Source organism: Dipodomys merriami, unplaced genomic scaffold (genome assembly GCF_024711535.1).
Source record: "Dipodomys merriami isolate MVZ:Mamm:240054 unplaced genomic scaffold, mDipMer1.0.p SCAF_2, whole genome shotgun sequence".
NCBI lineage: Eukaryota > Metazoa > Chordata > Mammalia > Rodentia > Heteromyidae > Dipodomys > Dipodomys merriami.
The window spans coordinates 93492795-93518258 of NW_027203381.1; the positions used below are offsets into that span (position 1 = coordinate 93492795).

Consider the following 25464-nt stretch of genomic DNA (forward strand, 5'->3'; position numbering starts at 1 on the left):
TCCATTCATCTATTGAGGGGCATCTGGGTTGGTTCCATATCTTAGCTATGGTAAATAATCCTGCAATAAACATAGTTGTGCTGGTAGATTTAGTGTGTTCTTGTTTGTGGTCATTTGGGTAAATGCCCAAAAGTGGGATTGATGGATCATAGGGGAGCTCTATGTGGAGTCTTTTGAGGAACTTCCACACACTGCTTTCCAAAGTGGTTGAACAAGTAAATATTCCCACCAGCAATGCAGTAGGGTTCCTTTCTCTCCACATCCCCTCCAGTATCTGTTGTTTTTAGAGTTCTTGATTATAGCCATTCTAACTGGGGTGAGGTGGAATCTCAGTGTTGTTTTGATTTGCATTTATTTTATGGCTAGACAGGTGGAGCATTTCTTCATGTGTCTATTGGCCATTCTTATTTCTTCTTCAGAGAGGTTTCTCTTTAAGTCTTTAGCCTACTTATTTATTGGGCAGTTTTTTCTTTGAGGATTTGTTGTTGGAGAATTTAATTTTTGAGTTCTAGGTACATTTTAGATATGAGAACCTTATCCATTATATGGCTAAGTAGGACCTTCTCCCAATCTATGGGCTTTCTTTTGATCTTGCTAGCTATGTCATTTGCATGTAGAAGCTGTGCAGCTTCATGCAATTCCATTTGTTCAACCTTTCTTTGATTTTTAATATGAATTAATGGCTTCTTCTGGCATTTTTTACTCTTCAGAAATAAAGGCAATTACATTAGTGTTACTTCCTTTCTGTTACTCTTCTTAGGCAAAAAACAAAGAGAAAAATGTTACAAAAGTAAACCAGATGTTACCTAATTCATCAGAATTCAATCTTTTTTATTTACTAGTTATTCAAGTAAATCTTCCCTAAAAGTTTTCATTTTAAAATTTGTAGTTATCAGGAATGATTAGTGAGCTCAACATGTAAATTATAACTATTATTTTTATGAAGCCTGATTTTTAAATTAATGAGAAATGATTTGTGTAGGAAAGAAAGATGCTTCACATTCCTAGAATAACAAATGTCTTAGAGCTTCTGAGTCCACTGAAGTAGCTTCCATGTAAGAAAATTTTCATATCGCTTCATGTTTCTCCTAGACATCAATAGGATACTTAAGCCAAGAAGAGAACAAAAATATTTGTAAATACAGGGGCCATCAATAGTCATTTAAAAGATACACCAAATGTTTACAAATTTTGTCATGTTTCAACAGCATTTATAAAAGGAGCAGAAAATCCAGTCACTTATATTAGAACAATAACAATCATAGCAAAACCTGTTGTTTTCTCACTTAAAGTTACTGTTCATATTGAAGACCATATTTACTAACCATATTTTAAAACTATATTTAATAGCTGTTGGGGAAGTCTTATACTTACAAAATTATTGCAAGGCAGTTTGGAAATGCATTTATTCACAGATATAAGCATTTGTAATAAAATGATATAAACAAAATACAAATTAGGAAGTCAAGATACATCATGACTTTATGCTAAGGGATTACAAAACTCTTTTGAGGGAATTCCTGCAACACAAGTTTAATTCCATCAGGCTTGCTGGGTAAGTCCCAGGCTTATAACTCTTAAGAATGCAAAGAAACTCTCCTCTATCCATAGAGCTGACAGTTCTGCTGAAATCGTAACCCTTCTCTAGAGTTTGCTGTGAGAGATTGGCTACTTGCCAATGTGAACAATGTTTAAATTACTTTATGGCAGCTCATTGAGTTTTCAAGCCTTCATCAGCTTTACCTACTGTGCTGTATAAAGAACAATCTAATGTATTTTCTCCGTTCCTTTTCATTACTAATGACAGCCTCAGGAAGGATGGTCGGCTTTCACTTTCAGCTTCTTCTGCCTGTGGCTCTGCCTCCAACACTGATTGAATCCCATTATCCTACCCATCGCCTCTACACACATTTGGATATGGAACAGTGTACTTCTTGAAATGAAAACATAACCATAAGCAATAAAAGTGCTTGGGAATTACTCATCTTTTTGAATATCACCAATTTAAAAAGTTTCACTCTAATATTGAAATAATCATTACAAGTCTTTAGATTCTGGGAGAGTTCAGGCTAAGAGACTTCTGATAGGAGCAAAGGGTCTCTTATCTATGACACCAACATGATTCTCATAAACCACCTCTCTGTAGGCAATGTGGATATTTTAAGCCATATTGATTTACTAAGTAAACTATAAATAGCCATTAGTATAAGGTATTCCTCCAAGTTTTGACAGTTATTCATACTAAACTTAGAAAACTTGTTTGCTCCCTCTGTCTAAAAGCAATACAAATAAATTTTAGGATATTTACAGCCTCACAATGCCATTGAAGCTGTCACATATTTTATTACAATAGTAACTCTTCTTTTTTGTCGGTCATGGGGCTTGAAAACCCTTCTGAATATCTTACGAGGTTAAAGTTCATTCATAAGGGAATATTTAATCACTAAATATGTATATATACTAAGTACATAGTGCTAACTCTATAATTGCATATGGGTACATATAAATATAATATGTCACAGATGTACATATACAGCCATACTATATATAGTAGATGTATGTTTTACATCTGTATATATACACAAACATTTATATATATTCATCTATATCTTTATGCATGTGTATACTCTTATATAGTAGCACTTATGAGCTTTTTTAACCAGTGAGTGGAACAGATATGTCAGCATCTCCAAAACTCATTCCCAATCTGCCACTTGGAATCTGTCAAGCTCATAATGAGGCATATTGTGCAGGCATACACATTGGGCAGAATGAGTGTCTTTCTGAGCCCTGGTTCTCCACTCACCATCATCTATCAATCATGTCCTTGGCAACAGCAGGGGCAATGGAAATAGAAGCAGAGGTAATTAGAGGCGTTACTCTATTCCACATGCCCCAAACTAAAGGCCAGAGATACCCTGTGAAAATCTTTTTGTGTTGTAGTCTTGCCTAATTTTTTAGTGAGGAAGAGGTAAAATGTTAATGAATTTGAAGTTTTGGCTTCCTTCAATAACCAACATTAATATGTTGCAAATTTTCATACTATGGTGACTTGAAAAACCATATTAGCTTATTATTATTACTTAATTACTAAATTTATCATTTTTTAGCCACAGACCTGAATTTCTGTTGATACTGTGGACATGAAAAATGAATAAATCCCTTTAGACTTGCTCTTATAAAACACAGCTAATAATTATGTTAAAAGATTTTGTTGGAACAAATGGTACATTATATTAATCATTAGATGCCTATTAGGCAACTTATAACTGGGAATTGAAATATATTTATGACTTCATATTTCAGACAAGATTCTCATAATTCAAGATGGAATAAATTATTATAAATTATATTTTAAAAGTGAAAAGTAGAGCAAAATGACCAAATAAATAAAAGTATAAAAATTTCCGTGTCTTAATAGGACATATTCTAAGGGTGTGTCTACATATGCCTGTCTCATGTACAAAGACATTAATTCTATGCTATTTTTAAAAGAAAAATGCTGATACCATGACAGTTCAATTAATCAAGGCACTCAGAATTACAAACAAGCCAGTTGTCCAAGGCACACAACCACTCTTGGCATGGGAGCCATTGATAAACCTCCATTAAAGGTGTCAAAGGATATGATGAAGAGTGTTGAGACTCATTCTAGAAGCATCCTGGCATTACTACAGCTCTGACCTTTACAGAATACTTCTAAACAGGCAACAAGGTATCAGTGTGCTAACTTCTACTGGCATGGGGTAGAGACTATAGGATGGTTAGCATTTTAATTTCTAGTTTCTTCATTTATCAACTACAACTTTCCACAATGGTTTAATTTCTTCTAACCTCTACATTTCACTTCTGTGATGTGGAGGCATGATACTCTGTACCTGGGGGAAGCAAATGAAATGTTCGGCATAGTTTCATGCCAAAGGAATAAAATGGTTACTTAAAAAAAAAGAAACAGCTAATAGGGAAATATTGTTCTTCTAATTTCCAATGGGCTACTTCTAAACTAGAATATGGAAACTCTGAACAAATCCCATGATGCACTGCCATATGCCTACCATGTTTGTATTATTATCATATCAGGGGGTGGGGGATTTATCTCAGTGAAGAACACATCCCTGGCAAGTGCAAAGCCCTGAGTTTGGCTTTCAGTTCTGGAAAAGAAAAAAAGCAAACCTCTCATATCATAGTAAAAATGAAATTAAATATCAGATTTGATTTTCATGTAAGCCCATCAGAATATCCCAACTAGAAAGTAACTTTACAATTGCTATCTAAACTTTTTGAGTAAGGAAAATCCTCTATCTCCAAATGCTTTCTCTTTGTATCTCTTTTCTTATTTCACATTTTCAAAACTTCAACTACTAAAATAATCAGGGTTCATAAATGTTTTCTGTAGGTCTTTGCCAATAAATTTTTTTGCCAGTGTTTTCAAACATCCATTGACATGTGGCCATTCTTGAATTTTTATTATTTTTCCTAGATAAAAGATTTTTAATTTTTGGTTTAGATATCATTCTTCATTTTTTTATTAGATATCACCTTCAATTGTTCATAGCACTTCAGAAGTCATATAAATTTCTAAGAAAATCTAGAACGAACAAAACTTGGTGTCCTCATAATACACGAGCCTTGGTTTTATTTAGGCTCTGTTTATATGTAATTTGATTGCTTGCCCTGAATTACCATTTTTGAAAATGTAAATGTATTAGACTAGGTGAAAATAGAAGTGTTTCCACCTTGACTCTATTTATAAGTTTGCCTGGACAATTCTTTGTGTTGGATTCTATCATCTTCACTAATGTAGCAGCATCTCTGCCTCCTGAACATCAAATATTAGTAGCCACCTCCTCCTCCAAAGGCGATTATCTGAGCTGCCATAAGATATTCCTCAATATCCCTTTGAGACAAAAATCACTTGATTTGATAACATTAGTATAGAACAACAAATCCTTGCTTGATTCACTAAAAGCATATGTATCCATATTTTGTTTCAGGATATTTCTCCTAAACTCTTAAGAGTCCTTTGCTATCAAGAATTTTTTGAGATTTTTGTTTTGCTCAATGATACTTTTCTAGTAGATACACAGCATAGGACTCACTCATACCTTTTTACTTGAAGAGAATTGAGTATATGAATGTTGAACTCTAAAAATTGAAACTTTTCTTAGCTTAGTAGCACATCTTCCTGATTCTCTAAACAACCTTCTTCTTGTATGCTTGGCACACTTTTTCCTTTTTTTTCCTTTTTTTTCTTTTGTGGCAGTACTGGGGTTTGAATTCAGGACCTTACACTCCTGTTTATTTGTTTGTATTGTTTTTTGTTTGGTTGGTTATTTTGTTTAAGTCACGTGTCTCTCTTCAGCTTTTTGCTGGTTAATTGGAGACAAGAGTCATATAGACTTTTCTGCTAGGGCTAGTTTGAACCACAATCCTTAGACCTCAGCCTACTGAGTATCTAGGATTATAGGCTTGAGCCACCAGCACCAAGGACACCATTTTATATTATTAAGCAGTATGATTGATCCCCATAGAGTGAATTAAGTTATTAGCCCCTTTAGCATTCAAGCTGCTCAAGAGCAGCTTCTTCCAGTTCCTCACAATAACCCATTACAATTCACCAATTTGACATGCTACAACACGTTCACATATCATGATTGATAGATTAAACTATTCTATCTTCAGTAAAGTAGCTTAAGGTAAGTAGTAAATAGATCTAAATATTGTAGATACAGACTCTCTTTTTCGTAAATCCCAGAGGAGGAAAATGTTCCTTTCAAATCACTATCTATATTAAAATTTGATTCTGGGTTTCTCAAAACTTTACACATTGCTTACACATTAATTCCAGAATTATATTCCCTCATATCTGAACATGTCTTTCTTTGCTGAAAATAAGTCTTCATATCAAAAACACACAACTGTTTTCAATCACAGCATTTGCTTTTAACTTTTTATGGCATTGCAACTGATCAGTGTACATACCATTCAACAATATTTTGCACTCAAGATCTGTCAATAGTTAAAGCTATTCTTATTCTTCAGTTACTGGTATTTTGTTTTTTTCTCGTAATAGTCTGTAATAAAATAATCTTTCTATGGAGGTTATGGGTGATGTAGCAGTGATTTGCCTTGGGGATCTTTGATTCTCCTCTCAGAGAAACAATCTGACTGGACATTCAAAATGTAACGGTATTTCTAAAGGACAACTGACAATTACACATTTCATAGAGTTAGATGAATAATAACAGTGATGTGGATAGTTTCTGTCTTTTTTATTTTGTCATAGACTCTGTTATAAAGAGAGCCATCCATAAGTGATTATAGAGTTATCTGCCAACAGGATGTTTTGTCCACATCCTGGAAGATGAGAAGAAACAACAGAAGAACATGTATTCAGCTTTACTTGTCATATGATTCTTTCCAAATGGCTCTTACTTGAAGAATACTTTCATCAAATAATATCAAAACTCATACTTCTCTTTACAATTGTTCCCTATTAAAGTTCAGTGCCAGCTGTCAGAGTTGTAATGCAAGCTCTTATTATCTGTTATAAGTTCTACTCTGGAACTAATAAGGGAATGTCAAAACTATAAACAGAGACTGAACTAGGGGAGAAATCACAGGAAAGGAAGGTGGAAAGCACTCAGTGTAACTGATGACACAAGCAATCTTAGTGAAACTATTCACATCTCAGAATCTACATATCCCAAGAGGAAAAAGAAAATACCTTATTCTCCATTTATTTTACCTGTTTTAGTCTCTTTATGAAGGACAGAAATAAAAGACAAATATGTTGGAAAAGTTGAAGAAACATTGTTAATCTCCCTGTTGAATTGTTAAATGAGTTTTGAAAAACTGCTTACATTTCTTATATACTTAAATTTTGACAATATTTGAGTATTTGAATAGTTAGAAGAAAGAAGTATAAGTCTGATAAATCAAAGACATATGTTCGTTGCCAAAATCATAAGAAAAATTGTTTAACAAAATGGCAGGAAGCAAATTAGAAACAAAGACATTTCATATAATGTAGCTTACGTTAAATAAATGAAATTTCAAGATATTCTCCAGCATTTAACTAAGTTTGATGTTAAGTTACCATGGCAGGTACTTGAGCTATCTGACTGACTGCCATTCATTAAGATACCCAAAGAGGTATAATTTATATCGTCCTCAAAGCCAACATTCCAATTTTCAGTGGACATTGTTGTCATGGAAAATTCTAATCACTTTATAAGTGAATTTGTATTTACTTGGTGTTTAGTGTGTCCAGCAAAACAAAGTTCTAATCTCCATTAGAAATAAAACTGACAAGGCAATAATGGAAATAACTTATTTTAAGTTATTTTAAATAACTTATTTAACTGAAATGATTTTCCACATTTTAGATTCTCATAGAGAACAATGTGCATATACTTCAATAGTCTCCCAAGAAATTTACTGTAACTTATGTTTCCCAAAGACCATATTTTTGTCACACTAATATTATAGACACTGTTGTTTGTATCTTTGAACAAGATATTTGAAACCTTAAAGAATTTAGTGTAAGGAAGAAGAGGAGAAGCAGGAGGAGAAAGAAATTCAATTCCATAAAATCAGATTTCCAACAGCCATTTTATCTGAACTGACTTCAATCTTAGGAAAATACATTGCATTGTCTGTGTGGTAAGCAAGTGCTCTCCCCAAATTGTTATTTAATTTTGACCTTTAAAATCACTGCTGGTTTGGGATAAAAATGAGGAAAATAAATAAATAAAAGTAACTGAAATATCTCATTATTTTTGTGTGATTTAATACATCATTTAAATTAGCCCATATAAGGTACAAAAAAAATCTGCACATTTTACTTAATTTCTGCCTTATTTAATTGTAATTTTTGTAAATATGCAACTAATATTTACAGAAGTGTTTATGAATTTGAGTTTTTATTGTGCTTCATTGCTTCATTGAACTTACTCTAAGAGTTAATTACATGGCTTTTAAATAGCTAGATATGAATCCATTCAACCTCTTAAATTTAACCATGGTCATGTATTTCTTAAATACGTTTGCAATTAAATTGTATCTAAATGTTCAAAATTATCTGGTCTGCAGAATATACAGATCAAAGAATTCACATTTCTTTTTGTATCTTAACATGCAAATCTAGGGTTTAAAATTATACTGTTGATTTTAATACAGACTGAAAACAAACTATGATGCCTAAAAAAGTCACAAATGAAATGCCCTCCCTTTCTTTGACTTTCTTTTTTTATTTAAATAAAATATTTACTTTTATTATGGTTTAGATGGTGCATTGGCATAATTTGAGAATCTACAGAAATGTGACATTCATGAAAGAATTTTGGGCACATATTTTATATAACTTAGAATTTCTCCACTTAGATATTATCTAGGTGATTTTAAATTATACATGCCTACCTACTTAAGTAAAGCAAATAGAAACAGTAAGTTCTCCAATCAGGAACAATAGATGAAGCGATATTTCTTTTACTTATTGTTTTTTCTTGCATAGTTCTCTTAAAGCAATGTCATCTATCCTATGTTTTTTATTAAATCGATGGTACTACATAAATGCAGCGAATAAAGATATAGATTTAATGTGCTTGGGACACAGCATTTAAAAAATTTCACTCGTACATTTTGTTGTCTGTTTTAAACTTTATTCTCTTAAAATGTATTCCTTTCTTGATCTGTAATATAAAAACATGCATTTATAAATGTATAGACCATTTACAGAAATCACTGGAAAAGATACATGATATAAAAAATTAAAAATAAAAGAAAGGGATAAATACCAGATGGGAAAACTCAAGAGTGACTCATGGTTAGAAGAAAGTGTTTTCACAATGAAAAAAACATTAATAAAAAAAGAAAGTGAAAAGCTTTCAAAAACAAGAAATAACACTATGAGAGAGTGGAATGGCAGTTAAATGAACCTAAATTTCAAGTCTCTCTCTTGTCTGTCTTTTATAGTATCAGAACTGAACTTTGCATGCAAGGTAAGCCCTGTCTCTACCACATAAAGAAAAAAGATATCTTTAGAAATGAAAAGGTTATATTAAAGAAGGAGGAGAATCGATATATGAATAATAAAGACATAAGTAAATATATCTACTATGGACATTTTCTTTTGGTCAAGATGTCCAAGTGAAAAGCTAATACGTAATCATTACCTTACTCATGTAACGGTAACCCCTCTGCACAGCATCTTTACAATAAAATAAAAACTAAAACTATTGAACCAGAAAACATATCATGTGTAAGTGATGAAAACAAGGAAGGTAACCTTTTTCAATGAAGATGATAACTTAAAATCATGATCTTCCAAAACATCTTATCTAGTACTAGATATTATACAATGGGCAATCCTTCACTGGCCATTCTGAAAGCCATCTGTTTTGTGGATGAAGCAATCCCTGGAGTTTGAGCACAATCCTTGTGTTTAAAAACAAAATTGAGCCGGGCGTTGGTGGCTCACGCCTGTAATCCTAGCTACTTAAGAGGCTGAGATCTGAGGATCGCGGTTCAAAGCCAGCCCGAGCAGGAGAGACCGTGAGACTCCTATCTCCAATAAACCACCAGAAAACCGGAAGTGGCGCTGTAGCTCAAGTGGTAGAGTGCTTGCCTTGAGCTGAAGAGCTGAGGGACAGCGCCCAGGCCCAGAGTTCAAGCCCCACGACCGATAAAAAAAAATTGATAAGCATCATTCCTTAAATACTTGGTAGTGACAAGAGCTTTTGCTAACTAGAACATTAAAATCCAAACAAATTTGAGGGCAAACTCAGTGTAACACCAACTCAGTGTTCCAACAATTTATATAAATTTATGAGAAAACAAAAAAGATTGCATAAATCACAGATTTTATAGCTACTACAAAACTGTCAAAACACATCTGTTTAATTGAACATTTGAAAACTTATTTACAATAATATTACTGGCATATTTTCATTTAAAAACTCACTGATTTGAAAAATCGTGGCTGTACAACTACTAAAAGCAAAGAGTAGGGTTGGGAAAGATGGAATTGGTGCAAGGGATGACATTTATTGAGATGTATGTCCTTACAAACTGCCATACTGAATTGAAACCCCTTTGTACAACTACGTTAACATTTTATAAAGCAAAGTGGAAAAGGAGAAGTATTATTTTAAACTCAAGGAAAACTTTTTTTATAATTCAAGGAAAGAAAATTGGAGTTATTAATAATGTAATGTTTATATGTAATGCAATCATTCAAGATGAATCAATGCCATGATTGCTAGCTTCAAGAATTTCAAAGATCTCAAAATTTCAAAATTTTGCTAAATCACTTTTTGTATTATATATGTGAGTTTTATATGAATTTTTTTGTTTTTTGTTTTGTTTTGTTTTGTTTTGATCAGTATGGGGCCTGAACTCAAGTCCTGGGTGCTGTCCCTCAGCTCTTCAGCTCAAGGTTAGCCTTCTACCACTTGAGCCACAGCACCACTTTTGTCCTTTTTTGTTTATGTGGTACTGAGGAATTGAACCCAGGGCCTCATGCATGCAAGGAAAGCGCTCTACCACTGAGCCACCTTCCCAGCCCTGAATTTGTTTTTATAACACAGAAAATTTACATGAATTAACAAAATAGAAAAACTTATTACACAACATAAACTAATGTTATTCCTTTCCTTCATAATTCTCTAATGAGAGTTGAAATAAATCTATTGTATACTGGTTGCAACTATAGGTGACATAATAATTCAATGTGCTCATCTCAAATGAGATAAAATTATTTGTCTTTCTGAACAGCCTAACCTAGATTCTCTCCAGGACTTATACACAAAAAATGTGTAAGTGACATAGAAATCTCATAGTAATGGATTATTTATTAAGTATGTAATAGAAAGTCTACTGAATAAGAATCTACTGTGTTGTAGGCATGAAGTTTCCCAAAAGGAAACAGTGGCCTTTACCCTTAAGGAACTTTTATCACAAAAAATGGAAAGAAGTTATTCTAAATTCCTTAAAATATGTAAACATCTTGTAGCTTTGCATACAGATTGTATAGGTGCTACAAGCCTTCCTTAGAGATTTATAGTTTTCTCTAACATTTTTGTAAAAACAAGAAGACATTGTAAATAAGTCTGCCCCTGAAACTCATCCTTTAAAAGCATCTGAACGGACAGAGGACTATGAAGAAAGTAGGAACTGGTATGGTAAGTCATAAGTGAAAAAAATATAATTTCTGGGGCTGGGAAGGTGGCTCAGTGGTAGAGCGCTTGCCTTGCATGAATGAGGCCCTGGGTTCGATTCCTCAGCACCACATAAGCAAAAAAAAAAAGCCAGAAGTGGCACTGTGGCTCAAGTGGTAGAGCGCCAGCCTTGAGCTGAAAGGCTGAGGGACAGCGCCCAGGCCCAGAGTTCAGGCACCATGACTGGACCCTCCCCCAAAAAATTCTGATGATAATCAAAAGTTATAGCTGCTTTTATATATCCCATCAAACACACATTTCTATTCATCTGCTAATGTAAAAGAATAAAAAATATATAACATTCCACAATAAATATGCAGAGATAATGAACAGAACAACAGATTTTTCGGTGACATTGTTTACATATTTGGTATACAAAGTCTAAACAAATTTTGCATGAGCAGTAATATTTATAGTAACCTCTTGTCATCTCCCTCAATGTAATTAATTGGCTATATAAAAATCCATTAGCAGTCTAATTTCTTTTTTCCAGAGTGAGATAATATAACTCATTAGCCAAGAGTGAACAGGGAAAAAGTGATTATGAGGTACACTTGGAATTAATGCAAAGTTTCCCCCCATAGTCTTAGAATACTACTCACAGACACCAAGTGAATGACATATTTAAGGATACAGCAGGTAAATAACCATGTGAACTCTTAGTAATCTCTGATGGAATAAAACTGATAGAAGCTTTAGGTTTAAAAGTCCTATTATAATTTTGAATTTTCCAAATAATACTTTAAAAATTTGTTTCTTGATCTCCTATAAAAGCAGCTCAATCCACCATTGACCATCACCAAGTTATTCAAGACCCTAGTACATCACATTTGTTAAATGTGAAAGAACTTACTTAAATAGAAGTCCTATTTTAGGAACTTCTGGCAAATACTTTCCAATATTTCTAACATTCCTTATTAACATACCCGTTATGCCTTATCAATTTAAGCTCATTTGTATATTTTATGTACCTTTTTACTTCATCCCATTTGTTGTAACAAGTATACTTTATCTTCCTGTGGTTGTCTTTTATTTGATAGTTTACTAATTCTGATTTGCTTAGCATGTCATTAATGGTGACTTTTTAGCTGCCAGTATTTCTTTTCCTACTCTCTTACTTTCCCCCCTGAACAATTACTGAAAGATAAATGCTGATATTTCCTTATGTGCCCTATATCTTATTTCTTCAATCAAACAAATATCTAAAGAAGAACAGCATAGTAAGTGCATAGCATCTTACTGCAGAAAATTTTAATTTTCTATAACATATTTTGTCCTATATCAATACAGTATTCCCAGTAATAATAACAACTTTTAGTTTCAACTATTAAAATTGCTATGTATAACAAATAAGTTAAAAAAATCTATTCTCTGTGAGATGGAGACTAAAACATTAATCACAAACACATGCATTTTTTACTTATAAACCCAGTTAATTTGGCAATGATAACATTTGTCATTCATTTTTATATTCAGCACAGAAACTGGCACATCTTAGAAGATCAATAAATGAATATTTAAATAAGTGGATATATGGTCAATGAATACTTTTCAATATTTTTTTATTTTATGTTCAGGTAAAGCAAAAATAAAGTGGACAGTAAACCAGCAGAAATGTAATTTCATGTTTAGATTTCTGGCACTATGGAAAGCTAATTATTTTTTCTTTTTCTTTCTTTTATTTTCTTTAAGTTGTTGTACAAAGAGGTTGCCATTTAACAAGGCCATTTATGAATATATCATATCTTGATCCATGTTTGGTTTTATTTGTTGTTCTAAAATGGATAGTCACTAAATACAAAGCATTGTCATCAGTATTTTTTTCCTATGAAATGAGGATGTTGATATTTTTGCTATTCAGTTTACTGAGCTTTAACTGTCCCAATATCAATATAGATTATTAAAGATAATTGATAAAATCTCATTGCTACATCAGAAATTGATCTGCTAATGGCTTTTAGATCTTTGTTAAGGCTTCTCTATGGTGCAAACTCAGAAGACAGCTTTCTAACGGTACTTATGCATTTTGAGGTTTTAAGATAATTATTCAATAAACTATAAGCCTCACATTCTGGAATGCATATGTTGTATAAGGTAACTACCACTGTAGTTAGGAACATCAGTGAAAGAACTGTGTACTTGTATTATGCTATACATTTAAACACTTAAAATTCAGATAATAATTCAGTGTTTTCAAACAAAGCCTTGCCTAGTTTCACCTTGAGAATGAGTAGAATTTTGATTTGCTACATCTAACATATATGTTATTATATGAACAACACATTTGAATTGATTTTTACATCAAATACAGGTTGAGTTTCAATGTAACTCAACCTGATGACAACTCAATCTGATGACAGAATTCAAGTTCTCTATTGCTATATTAATTATAAATACACATTAAAATGCAAGAGAATGTAATCTTCTGTGCCAAATAATGGAGCAAACATAAAGTATCAGACATATTATCAGTACATATCCAAAATAAATGCATCATCTTTGATTTGTGTGTGTGTGTGTGTGTGTGTGTGTGTGTGTGTGTGTGTGTGTGTGTGTATACTTGTCCTGGGGCTTGAACTCAAGGCCTGGGCACTGTCCCTGAGGTTTCATGATCAAGGCTAGTGCTGTACCAGTTGAGCAACAGCTCCATTTCCATCTTTTTGGTAGTTAATTGGAGATAAGAAGCTCATAAACTTTCCTATCTGGGCTGGAAAAAACCCTCAATTCTCAGATCTCAGCTTCCTGAGAAGCTAAGATTACAAGCCTGAACCATCAGTACCCAGCAAACCTTGACTTTTCTTTCAAGTTAGAGATTTCTTCGAGTCCTAGACCTTTGTAAGTATACATCTATTAGACAGTCAAATATCACTGAAGAAGAGATCATATGTTATAGCAATTAATCTTAAATTACTTTGAGATTTAAGCTTAAATTACTTTAAGATACATTGCCACAAATAGAGTCAATACACTTTCCAATTCTCTATCTTAGATTAGCTAAATCCCAGATATAATTTCCTTCTACCTAAAAAGGGACAGATTTCTTTTTCCTTCAGTTGTTACAGATAGACTGTCTTAAGTCATTAAATAGCAGAAAATTTTCAGTAGTATACATGACACCTCTGTGGGATGTAAGCCAGCACTGCATAATCAAACACACTTGTATGGCTACAAGTGTGTTTTCCAAGTGTGTTTGTCTAGTGGGATGGATATAATCTACACACATGTTTGTTAAAGTCAAGTTTTATTGCCAAGTGTTCAGGTTATTTTTGTTTCTTTCTATTACATTACCACTGACTCACACAGAATAAATAGAAAAGAAATTAAAAAAAATAGAAGACTCTTACCTTGACACATGAAACCTCTTTCTTCAAATCCAGCATTACAGGAGCACTTGCCAATGGGCACCAGCCACTCTCCTTCTGTACTACAGTACATCCGGGGAGGGTCTTCCTCCTTAGAATTATTGACACAAGAACCTCTCACCTCCACCAGAGACTGGGAGTCCATGGGTACTGTGTCGGGAAACATGGCCAGATTCTTCACTGTAAACGGGCACTTTTTGAAATACACCCTCACAGATACCAAGGCAACACAAGCACCAACATCTTGAAATGCCAGGTAAAATCCCTTCTTGTTGACAGGGCCTACTTCTCTAATCTCAGTGTTGAGTTTAAGAATACGGTCCCCAAGATCCATCTGAGTGAAACTTTCATCAGCTGCGATGGTGTCGATCTTTGTAAACTGATGCTCTCGGAATTTGACTCCGTGGTCATCGTCAGACTCCATGTAGTACAAGTTGAAAGTCTCCTTGCAAGTTCCCAAAACCAGTGGGATGCTATTACAGTCCCGCAGAGTGAACTTTAGCTCCACATAAATCTTCTGAGCTGAGTTCCTGGGCACCCAGTTTGTCCTCAGCCAATTATTTTGACTGTGATCCATGACATTGCAAACCTGGTAAGTCCTGATAGGTGTGTAGTGCTCATCCACACCGCTGATCTCCTCCCACTGAAGGACCAAACAAACGGATAGAATGAATGAGTTAAGCATGAAGAATAATAAATACAAGAATATAAAAGGCATCACAAGAATTACACAACCAATCAACAGAAACAACACTATTGCTCATCTGAAAAGATGGCGTGAAGCAAGTCTGTATCATTCTTGTTTATAGTATTGATTATTTTCAGGGCATATGAATTTATTTGACACAAGGAAATGCATAACTTTGGCAAACATTGCTTGAATTGCATTGCAATTTCGTGGCTCTGAGGGATAAACAGTTACTTTGCAATTGATTGTGCCTGGTCAACATTCTAAATTAAAACCCCAAGAGTTGTCTCCAATAACACTATGTTAGGGTTTATTGTTTTTTTTTTCTTCGTATCTGTTTAAAAAGAGAAAAATATCACCGTCGAAACTTGATCTTTATTAATCTTCTCCCAGTTTGGGATAGCTTTATGATAAATTTGAATATAAAGTAAAAAAATGAATGTAAATGATGTCAATACTATGTGTCTTCATGCATGACATTTTCATAGATACTCAGACATTCTGTTACAACCACATTGGGCAATGATGAGAGGAAAACTGAAGTAAAAATATAAATATACACGATTTCTCCTCTAAAGTAATAACTTGAGAGTTATGCGTAGAAAGCAGACAATATGATGAAGCAAGCAATTCATTTGTATTCGTATTAGACATGATGTGATTAAAGAAATTACAAAATACTTGAATTTGTTGTTATTAGAATGATTAAGATTACATGAATACTTTTTCTACTGCAGAAGACTTTGAAAGTTTCAAGATGTTTTAGAACTGCTAATTTTTATCCTTGGAACAAATTTGGAGAAGCTTTTTTCTTAAAATCATACTATTTATGTGACTTACGAAACTTTAACAATTACACCAGCTGTTTCTAAATGTCATCCTTATGTTTACATTTTCTCTGTGCTTGATTTTGCCTCTGATTTGATTTTTACCTTGCTGTCTTGTTAGATCAGATTAGATGACACATTTTATGTGTATCCTACTCTTATATCAAAGCGAATCATTTTATTGTTGTCAGGAGCTGTGTAGAATACTGTCTTTTACTCCTTTGTTAATGGTGTAACTCTACTGCACTGTTTCTTTTCTTCTCCATGACTTGACTTGACCCTGTTGTTCTTAGGAAAATTTTGTATCATATAACCCTCACTAAATACCTGATAAGATTGCAGAATACATGCTAACAATTTTGCTTCATATATATTTACTAAGTTTTAACTTCATATGTCTTCTATGTGACAGAAAATGACCTCTTAGGAAAAGAAAATGAAAGAAACATGATTTTTCTTGGAGGGAATATATGCGAGAATCTTTCAGAAGAATAATTTTTAATACTACAAAAATGTGATTAACACAGAATATTATAATTTTATAGACTAATAAATGAATTTTTGAGAGGCCTTATATAAATATGTTACAAAACTTTTCTTCACTAATCACTTTAAGTAGCCGTAACAGGTTATAATAGATTCTAATTAAACAAGCAGCATATTGACACTATTTATCGGACTCAGAGGAATGAAAATCCATAAATCCTAATCACAAAACTGGATGAAATGTTAATTTAGAAAATTAATGTTGGTAATGATAAGCAAAGGAACATGACACTTATTTGACTTTTAAGTTTCATTGAGGAGTAGTAAGTCATCTGCTTTAGGATGCTTGAATTCACAAAAAACAATGTATGAACTTCACAAATTGGAAAAATTTACTTTAGAAATCTTTAAAGTACCCTTCACTTACCTACCAACTTAGGAAACAAAACAAGTACAAAATACGACTTGCTTTAACCTTTATCATCTAAGATGTAGGACCACAAATAGGTGCTTATCAAGAAAGAATGGTCCTAACTCGATTGCTGTAACCAAGGTCAACCCCCTAAAAGGGAACAATTTGGCCTAGCTTGTACTTCAAGTGATGAATCTCTTTTACATTTATTGTGCTATCAGCATAATTCTGCTAGACATCAAACAGAGTCCATAATGTGGAGAGATTCATAATTTGATGTAAAGTATGATTTTAATTACGGAGTTCTCATTGTAGAATTAACTTTGGCAAGCTTTCACAAGTCCTTGAAAACAGAGGTATAAATTGCAGGAAGACAATGCAAACAACACCAGCTTGCTTTGCACATAAAAGGTTGCACAGAACAATTATCACTTCATTAATTTGTAATGAAGACCAAATTGCCTGTAAGTGATGGTGGCTTGTCATCACTGGCCACTTGCAAGCAGCAAATTTCTAAAGCTTGCATTTGCTGAAGACGAGAGACAGTAGGAATAATGCCTAAAAGAGCATTTTTTGATAGTAGCAACAACAAAAAACCATTAACTAAAACTGTTGCTGTAATTGTATGCCTTATAAATTGGAAGACTGCTCGGATTTACTTCCTACTCTCAGAACTAATGTGTAATGCTCATAAATTATTTGAAATACTATATTGTTACAGTAATTGTCCTAAAGCAGACTTGGAATGAGAAAATGGCGATATATACAACTGATGACAAATAGGATTTGGCAGCAGAAAGCATCTTCATCTTCCTTTTTTCAACAATTTGAAAAAAAAAGTCTCAACAAGGCTGTCTCGCTACCTTCAGCAGACCAACTACTTAAAGAAAATCACAAAATATTTTTGAAGTTTGCTAAAAAATCAATAGGTCTGAGATTTAGCCTGGTTTCCATTTCTTTCTCAAAGCTTTTATTCAGCATATGTTTACTTTATTTTATTGTAAGGATGCTGTACAGAGGGGTTACAGTTTACATGAGTAAGGTAATGAGTACTCAAAGCTTTTATTATTAGATCACAGAGACCACAGCTGAGTCCATTTCTTTCTTGTTCCAAATTATTGCAACTATAAAAACCCCATGTATCCAACCCTCCTCCCTAGAGAGGCCATACCAAAATTTATACCCAGTGACATAATCTCAGTGATCTTATCAAAGGGAATGAGAAGTAGGAGAGCCTCTGTCAATATATTTTTAGGAAGCAGAGTCCCTCTGACTAGAACCAAACATATACTTATGAGAAAGAAATAATTTTAGATAATTAGTTGATATTAAACCTAATAAATATTATCTTATTAGACTTCAATTACATTAATTATTTCTTTTGCTATTGATATTACTGCTGTTTGTGCATAATATATCTCGTTATTAATGGTATAAATAAAAAAATAAACTAAAGCTCATAATGTCTTTAAAGCAGGGAGAGAAAGCTACATTTAATGCATAGTCTAATATGACTGGAAAATATCAAGAAGGTGGAAAAGTACTTCAGGATTTTCTCTTTAAAACAAAACCAGTTTCTTAGAGACTTGCAGAGAGCAATAAATGGAAATATTGCTGATAATATTCTTACATTAGTTTTATATTTCAGTGATCAATGAGAAATCCTTAATTTGATTAACTTTGCATCTAATTATTATGGTATTAAGTCAATTCCTGCTATTCTTTCTCCATCATGTTTCCTTTCCCATATTTTTTTTCACTTATTCACGTGAGTGTTCATCCTAGAAATATTTGAGCATTTATCATGATGGAACATCACAAATGTGAAGATGCAGGACTAGCATATGGTTCAAGTGGTAGAAACACAGGGTTCTAGTGGTTCTAGTTTAAATCCCAGTACGGTTAAAAAAAAAATCTGAAATGTGAAGTTTTTTTTTTAATTTTTTTGGTCATGGCTTGAACTCTGGGGCCTGGGTGCTGGCCCTCAGCTCTTCAGTTCAAGGCTAGTGCTCTACCACTTGAGGCACAGTGCCACTTCCAGTTTTCTGGTGATTAATTGGAGATAAGGGTCTCATGGATGTTCCTGCCCAGGCTGGCTTAGAACCATGATCTTAAGATTTCAGCCTTCTGAGTAGCTATGATTAGAGGGGTGAGCCACCAGCACCCAGCTATGGATAATCTTTTACAGTGTGGATGACATTGTGAATTTCAAGTACATATATGTCCACAAACATTGTTTTGTCTTTATTTACTCAGTTTTCTCATCTCAAAGTGGGTTATACATTATGAATACATGTACACATAAGGACACAATATTTTTTAAGTGAAATACAAAAGTTGGAAGAATATAAACTATTAAGACAGATGAGGATTTCATTGGTTTTCTTGTTCTTTGTGAGTTTTGTCTGTGAGCATTGAAACAGTATTGTGTTGTAGCAGTCTCCTTCCACCACACTAAGGTCTTTACATTGAGTTAATCTCCTTCCAGCTTGAATTCAGCAGTAGTGGGCTTCTCTATTAAGGATGTTGCTCTCTAATTCTGTTCTGCCATATGCTCCATATCTCTACTGGTACTGTATCCAATTCTCTAGCTTCAATTATTTTTAATCCTGGCTAATTAATAGCCAGAAAACCTTTGAAAAATCCTGCTTATTAGATGCCTATCCACTTTTTTCTTTGTTCTGTAGGCCATTCTAAGAAACCAATATGGTTTCTATTCACTATTTGATCACTTGAGCTTTTACCTCCTGAGCACCATTTGGGAGCATGCTCTGATGTCAAGCATTCAGCAGCATCTTAGATGCACTCTAGATTTTCCAAAGTCTAGTAATGTCTTCAATGGAAGCCCACCTAGCTAATCTCATCTTCTACTGCCAACAACAAATTTTAAGATATTCCAACAAACAAAGTAAATGTAACCCTAGTGTCCTATTTTTCACTGGGGTAAACACAAAATATGCATCAGATACAAAATGTAAATGTTAAACAGATTATGAAGTGGATTACTTTCAACAACCTATTCATACAACTATGAATTAAATATAACTGGTTTTAGATATGCTACTCATTTTTTGGGGGGTGTTCTGTCGTGGGGCCTGAACTCTGGGCCTGGGTGCTGTCCCTCAGCTCTTCAGCTCAAGGCTAGTGCTCTACCACTTGAACCACAGCTCCACTTCCGGCTTTTTTTCTGCTTATATGGTGCTGAGGAATCAAACCCAGGGCCTCGAGCATGCAAGGCAAGTGCTCTACCACTGAGCCACCTTCCCAGCCCGCTACTCATTTTATAGTTTGCTGCAGTATTATAGCTTCCCAGTTTGATATTCTGTGATATATATATATATATATATATATATGTATTATAGAGGCATATATATGCCTCTACATATATGTGTGCATATATATGTATATGTACATATATATGCACATATATAAAAACATGTGTACAAATATGTACATATATATGCCTCTATGATACATAAAACACCTAGGTTAGAAACTGGGCAATAAAAAGTTAAAATATAAAGTGCGTGTTTGTGTTTGTGTGCGTGTGTGTGTGTGTATGTGTATGTGTGTGTGTGTGTATGTATGTTGGTGTTGGACCTTGGGCTTGAATACAGGAGTTACAACATATCTTTCTGCTTTTTACTGAAGGCTAGCACTCTACCACTTAAATCATTTCCAGCTTTTTTGCAGTTAGTGATTAGTCTCACTGACTTTACTGTGAGAGTTAGCTTCAAACCATGATCCTCAGATCTCTACCTTCTGAGTAGCTAGTAAATCAGTAGTGAGCCACCAGAGTTCTGTGACTTATTTTTGTTTTTTGTTTTTGTTTTGGTGCCAGTACTGGGGCTTGAACTCCAGGCCTGGCAATTATTCCTGTGTTTTTGTGCTCTAGGTTACTGCTCTACCACTTGAACTACAGCTCCACTGAGGCTCATAGATTTCCTGCACTGCTTTACTTAAGACCAGATCCTCACATCTCAGCCTTCTTGTTAGTTTAGGATCACAGGCATGTGCCAACAGTCCAACAATTTCCTATTCAAAAATTGATTCTGTGAATGGATAAAATTATTGTCATATGAAGATCACATGCTTTTTATCTAAGACAATGCAAAAACATGTTTGGAGATGGATTGTCACTGGAAGGAAGAGGAACACCCTAGAAAGGCACTAAGGCAGAAGAAAAGGTAGGGTAGTGAGAATTAAAACAAGTGGAAATATGGGAGTTTACACAGGGAAAATAGGTATGACCAGATATGTGAGTAACTGGGGTCCAGCTCAAAGATAGGATACTAGAGATAGAAATTGAGCAATTAGAATATCTTCATATTCTAGGGTAATCTGAGCAATACCAAATGACAGCTCTATTTCTTACAATGAGAACAGCTAAGGATGGACTGCACTGCAATGGGACCTGGCAATACAGACAGGAAGACTGCTTTAGAGAAAATATTGCAAATAATCCAAGCATAATTCTCAAGAAACTGACCACAAATATCCACTCAATACTTCCCACAATTATTCTATTTCTTTTAGAAATGCATAATGTATGTATATACATATACATGCAGAAAGTAACACAGCTTATTAGAGATTTTTTTAACTTATTTCAGGCACAATAGAAAAAGTAAAAAGATCAAAGCATATATAGGTATATAAGCTGATTTCTTTAATATTTCTATGTGAAATGCTGTCCGGATTAGACAACCTAAATGTCCTTTCAAGAATATTCAAATAATATTATCTACAATGTGTCAAGTGTTATAGTGATATTCATTAACCAAAGAAATAGCATAACTGGCCAGATACCAGTGGCTCACACCTGTAATCCTAGCTACTCAGGATGCTGAGATGAGGATCACGGCTCCAAGACAGCCTGGGCAAGAAAGTCTGTGAGACTCTTATTTCCAATAAACCACTCAAAAAACTGGAAGTGGTGCTGTGGCTCAAGTGGTAGAGCTCTAGCCTTGAGCCGAAGAGCTGAGGGACAGCACTCAGGCTCAGAGCTCAAGCCCCAGGGCTGACAAAAAAAAAAAAAAAAAAGAAAGAAAGAAAAAGAAAAAAAGAAGTAGGATAACTGATAATAAGGAATAGAATGTCTACCAGTTATGTAGACTACTATTTCTTTTAATTAGTCATGTAAACTGATTTCATTTTAAAGTATTTTTCCTCTCGTTTGAATCAGCTTTATTTCCCCAGCATGTGTGCTCAAGAATGTTAACATCCTATAGCAGCACTAAATAGTGTACGATGTACCAAATGGTGTATGATTATCATGAATCAAGTAAAAAAGTATGCTCACAGTTACGTTTGCTATCAGACTTAAACAAATTCTAATATAATGTTTTATAATTTTATATGAAATAGTGCTTTTGACGAAGTGATTGTCAGACCACATGATAACTTACATGAAAAGAGAAAAAGGGGGAAGTTAAATTTGAAAAAAACACGCTATCAAACTTATGACACAGATTTTCAGAATTGAGATAAATAATTTTGTCAAGATAATTTGAAAGCCTGGGAAATATCATGACGGCAATGGAGAAAATAACATTATAAGTGATATAAATTAAAGATCTGCCTCCAGAAAGAGTAATTCCCAAATAGCTTCTTGAATGTACAGCCAATATACTATCTCAAATATAAAAACTCTCTTCACAAGATCATACCTAAATTCAACATTGTCAATTTTTTTTTCATTTGGATGTAAGTAATGGCAATATCAAAGCAAGGACAAGAATGTTTAATTTGAAGTAAACTTTAATAAATCTTCAATTTAAAATATTTTAAATAAAGCTTTTATTTGTAATATGATGAATATTTGTAGTTTGTATTTTAAACTATTGTTTTTAAAGTATAACCATAAAGCTTACATTGTCTAAAATTGTCTAAAAACTATTTCATCAAAGATAGTAAAAATTGTTAAACATATACAATAAATCATTATGTATTCCATTCAATTACAAAGAAAAAGTAACATTGTTGACCTTAATCAGAGATTTTTTTTCACTCGGTCTGTTCAATCAGATAGAACTTTTTTATAGAAATGAATTTCCCTTAAATATTAGCGAATGAGACAATGAGACTATCATGTTTCTAATTCTTGGAAATATGTTCAAGGTGAAATTGCCCAATAAAATGGTCATTTTAGAATTCAACATAACTGCTTGAAAATAATGGGAGAAAATTCCATGCACATTGGCTTAACTTGTCTAGACTGAAAACTGCTAAGACAGACATTTACAGAATTATTACAAATGGCCAACTACTTAGAAATTAATGCATGGCAATGACAGCAGCACATTTCATATCAGTTGTGAGATTCATGCAATGCAATTTCCTGCTATGATAATGGGTCACAGCCACAGTAATTCATAGCAATTTACAATATACCTGTGAAGCACTCACAGTGACGGAAGTGAAATTAACTCCTGTCACCATAGAACATATGCTAAGTTTTACAGATCTCAGAGAGCAAGTTCACATTTTAACAAAATGAGTGTGATTCTTAAGAACATTTCTTGGTATGAGCTCCTTTATAGTACATCTTTTTAAAACAACAGACTTCTTTTGCTGCTACTTTTTTTTTTTTTTTTTTTTACAAAGGCAACATTTTAAATTATTTATCTATTGAATTGCCAGGAAATCCAGAATCTAAGGCTGTAAATTCCAAAGATATCAGTAATCCCATGTTTGAAACTTAGCTCTGCTGCTCAATAGTTTGAAAATTTAATAGATTATAGTTTAATTTAAATATTTATTAAATGATAAGCAAAATACTTAACACTTTCTTTTTTCTTTTTTCTTTTTATTTTTTGGGTCTGGTCATGGGGCCTGAACTCTGGGCCTGGGCGCTGTCCCTCAGCTCTTCAGTTCAAGGCTAGCACTCTACCACTAGAGCCACAGCGCCACTTCCAGCCTTTTTCTTTTTGCTTATGTGGTGCTGAGGAATCAAACCCAGGGCCTCAGGCATGCAAGGCAAGTGCTCTACCACTGAGCCACCTTCCCAGCCCATACTTAACACTTTCTAGACATGTGTGCACAAAAGTATACTGACTTTTTTTATTAGTCCAGTCTTTGTATTGAAATGGATATTAAGACAGTCAATGATTTGTTCAAAAGCACATATCTACTTATTCATGGAATGAACACAGAGAGGGATAAATAGGAGTAAGTTGAAAGTCATTACATACAGGGCTAATACTGAATAAATAAATATTCCCAGTTTGGTATATGTGTTAGCATTAAATGGATATATTGTATTTCCTTTTTCTTTTCTGTTTCTTTGTTCTTTGTCTTTATTTTCCTTCCCCCTTCTCTTTTCTCTTCCCGTCCCCACCTCACCCTTTTCTTTCTTTTTTTAAATTTTATTTTATTGAAAGATGGTATACAGAGGGGCTCCAGTTATATGAATAAAGCAATGAGTACATTTGTTGACAAGCATTGTTACCCCTTCCCTTGTTGTTCTCCCACTATCCCTTCCCACCCCTACCTCCCTCACTTTTCCTGAAGTTGTAAAGTTCATTTCCAATATACTGTAAGCCAGACCCAATGGAATATAGGTCCTGTGGTTTCCCTCATTTGCAATAATTAGTATATATCTAGGATAATTTTATCAGATGAACAGAAAGCTCAAAAGCTATGCACATATGACCATATAAGATGATGCTAAGTGAAATGATCCCCAAGATATGGACACAAGAGGTCTTTCTTTGTTGTTGTCATTTACAATGTACTATATGATTTTTTTGTTTCCTTTGTATGCTCTTCCCCCCACATTATATTCCCTGTTATCACTGCACTTTATTTGGTACCCTGCATCTTGTATATACATTTGTTTAATTTGGGGACAGGAATGGGAATAGCAAAATGCTAAAACAAGAATAAAGGATGACCCGTTGCAACAATGACACCCTCAAGACAGTAGATTGGAAATGAACTATATTGACTTCTTCAATAGGTTGTAACTGTACATCATATGCCATAGAGTAAATAAACATTATTTTTATTGTGTGAACCATTGACATCATTGAAACACACTGGATTACTTTATATTTAAGAGGACTATATCTTAACTCCAAATTTTCTGTAACTTATTCCTTTTTTTACTTGGGTAGAGCATCTTTAAATTTATTTAAGGCCATTACAACGACAAGTGAAAATTTACCTTACTGTTACAATGTTAAGAATTCAGAAAGCACAGTGAAAGATACAAGTTATCTGAATTTTGGCTGCATTATATTAGCATTAGAAATGAGTCTATCATCTCTTATGTAGAGTAAAATTGTTCTTTTAAATTAAATAAAAGTTTTGTCAAAAGATGGTTCTCGGACTGGGAAGGTGGTTCAGTGGTAGAGTGCTTGCCTTGCATACATGAGGCCCTGGGTTCGATTCCTCAGCACCATATAAGCAGAAAAAAAGCCAGAAATGACACTGTGACTCAAGTGGTAGAACACCAACCTTGAGCTCA

At 33.7% G+C, this 25464-nt stretch overlaps 1 protein-coding gene across 3 annotated transcripts in view; it reads right to left on the bottom strand.

Annotated features, from left to right (window-relative positions):
- The window catches only part of Epha3 (EPH receptor A3), a 321384-nt gene that overhangs the window by 209073 nt on the left and 86847 nt on the right, over nt 1-25464 (bottom strand). For all 3 annotated transcript variants that reach the window (XM_070030435.1, XM_070030434.1, XM_070030436.1), the window contains exon 3: nt 14564-15224. In XM_070030435.1, the coding sequence (XP_069886536.1) occupies nt 14564-15224 (661 nt within the window). The remainder of the gene's footprint in view (nt 1-14563; nt 15225-25464) is intronic.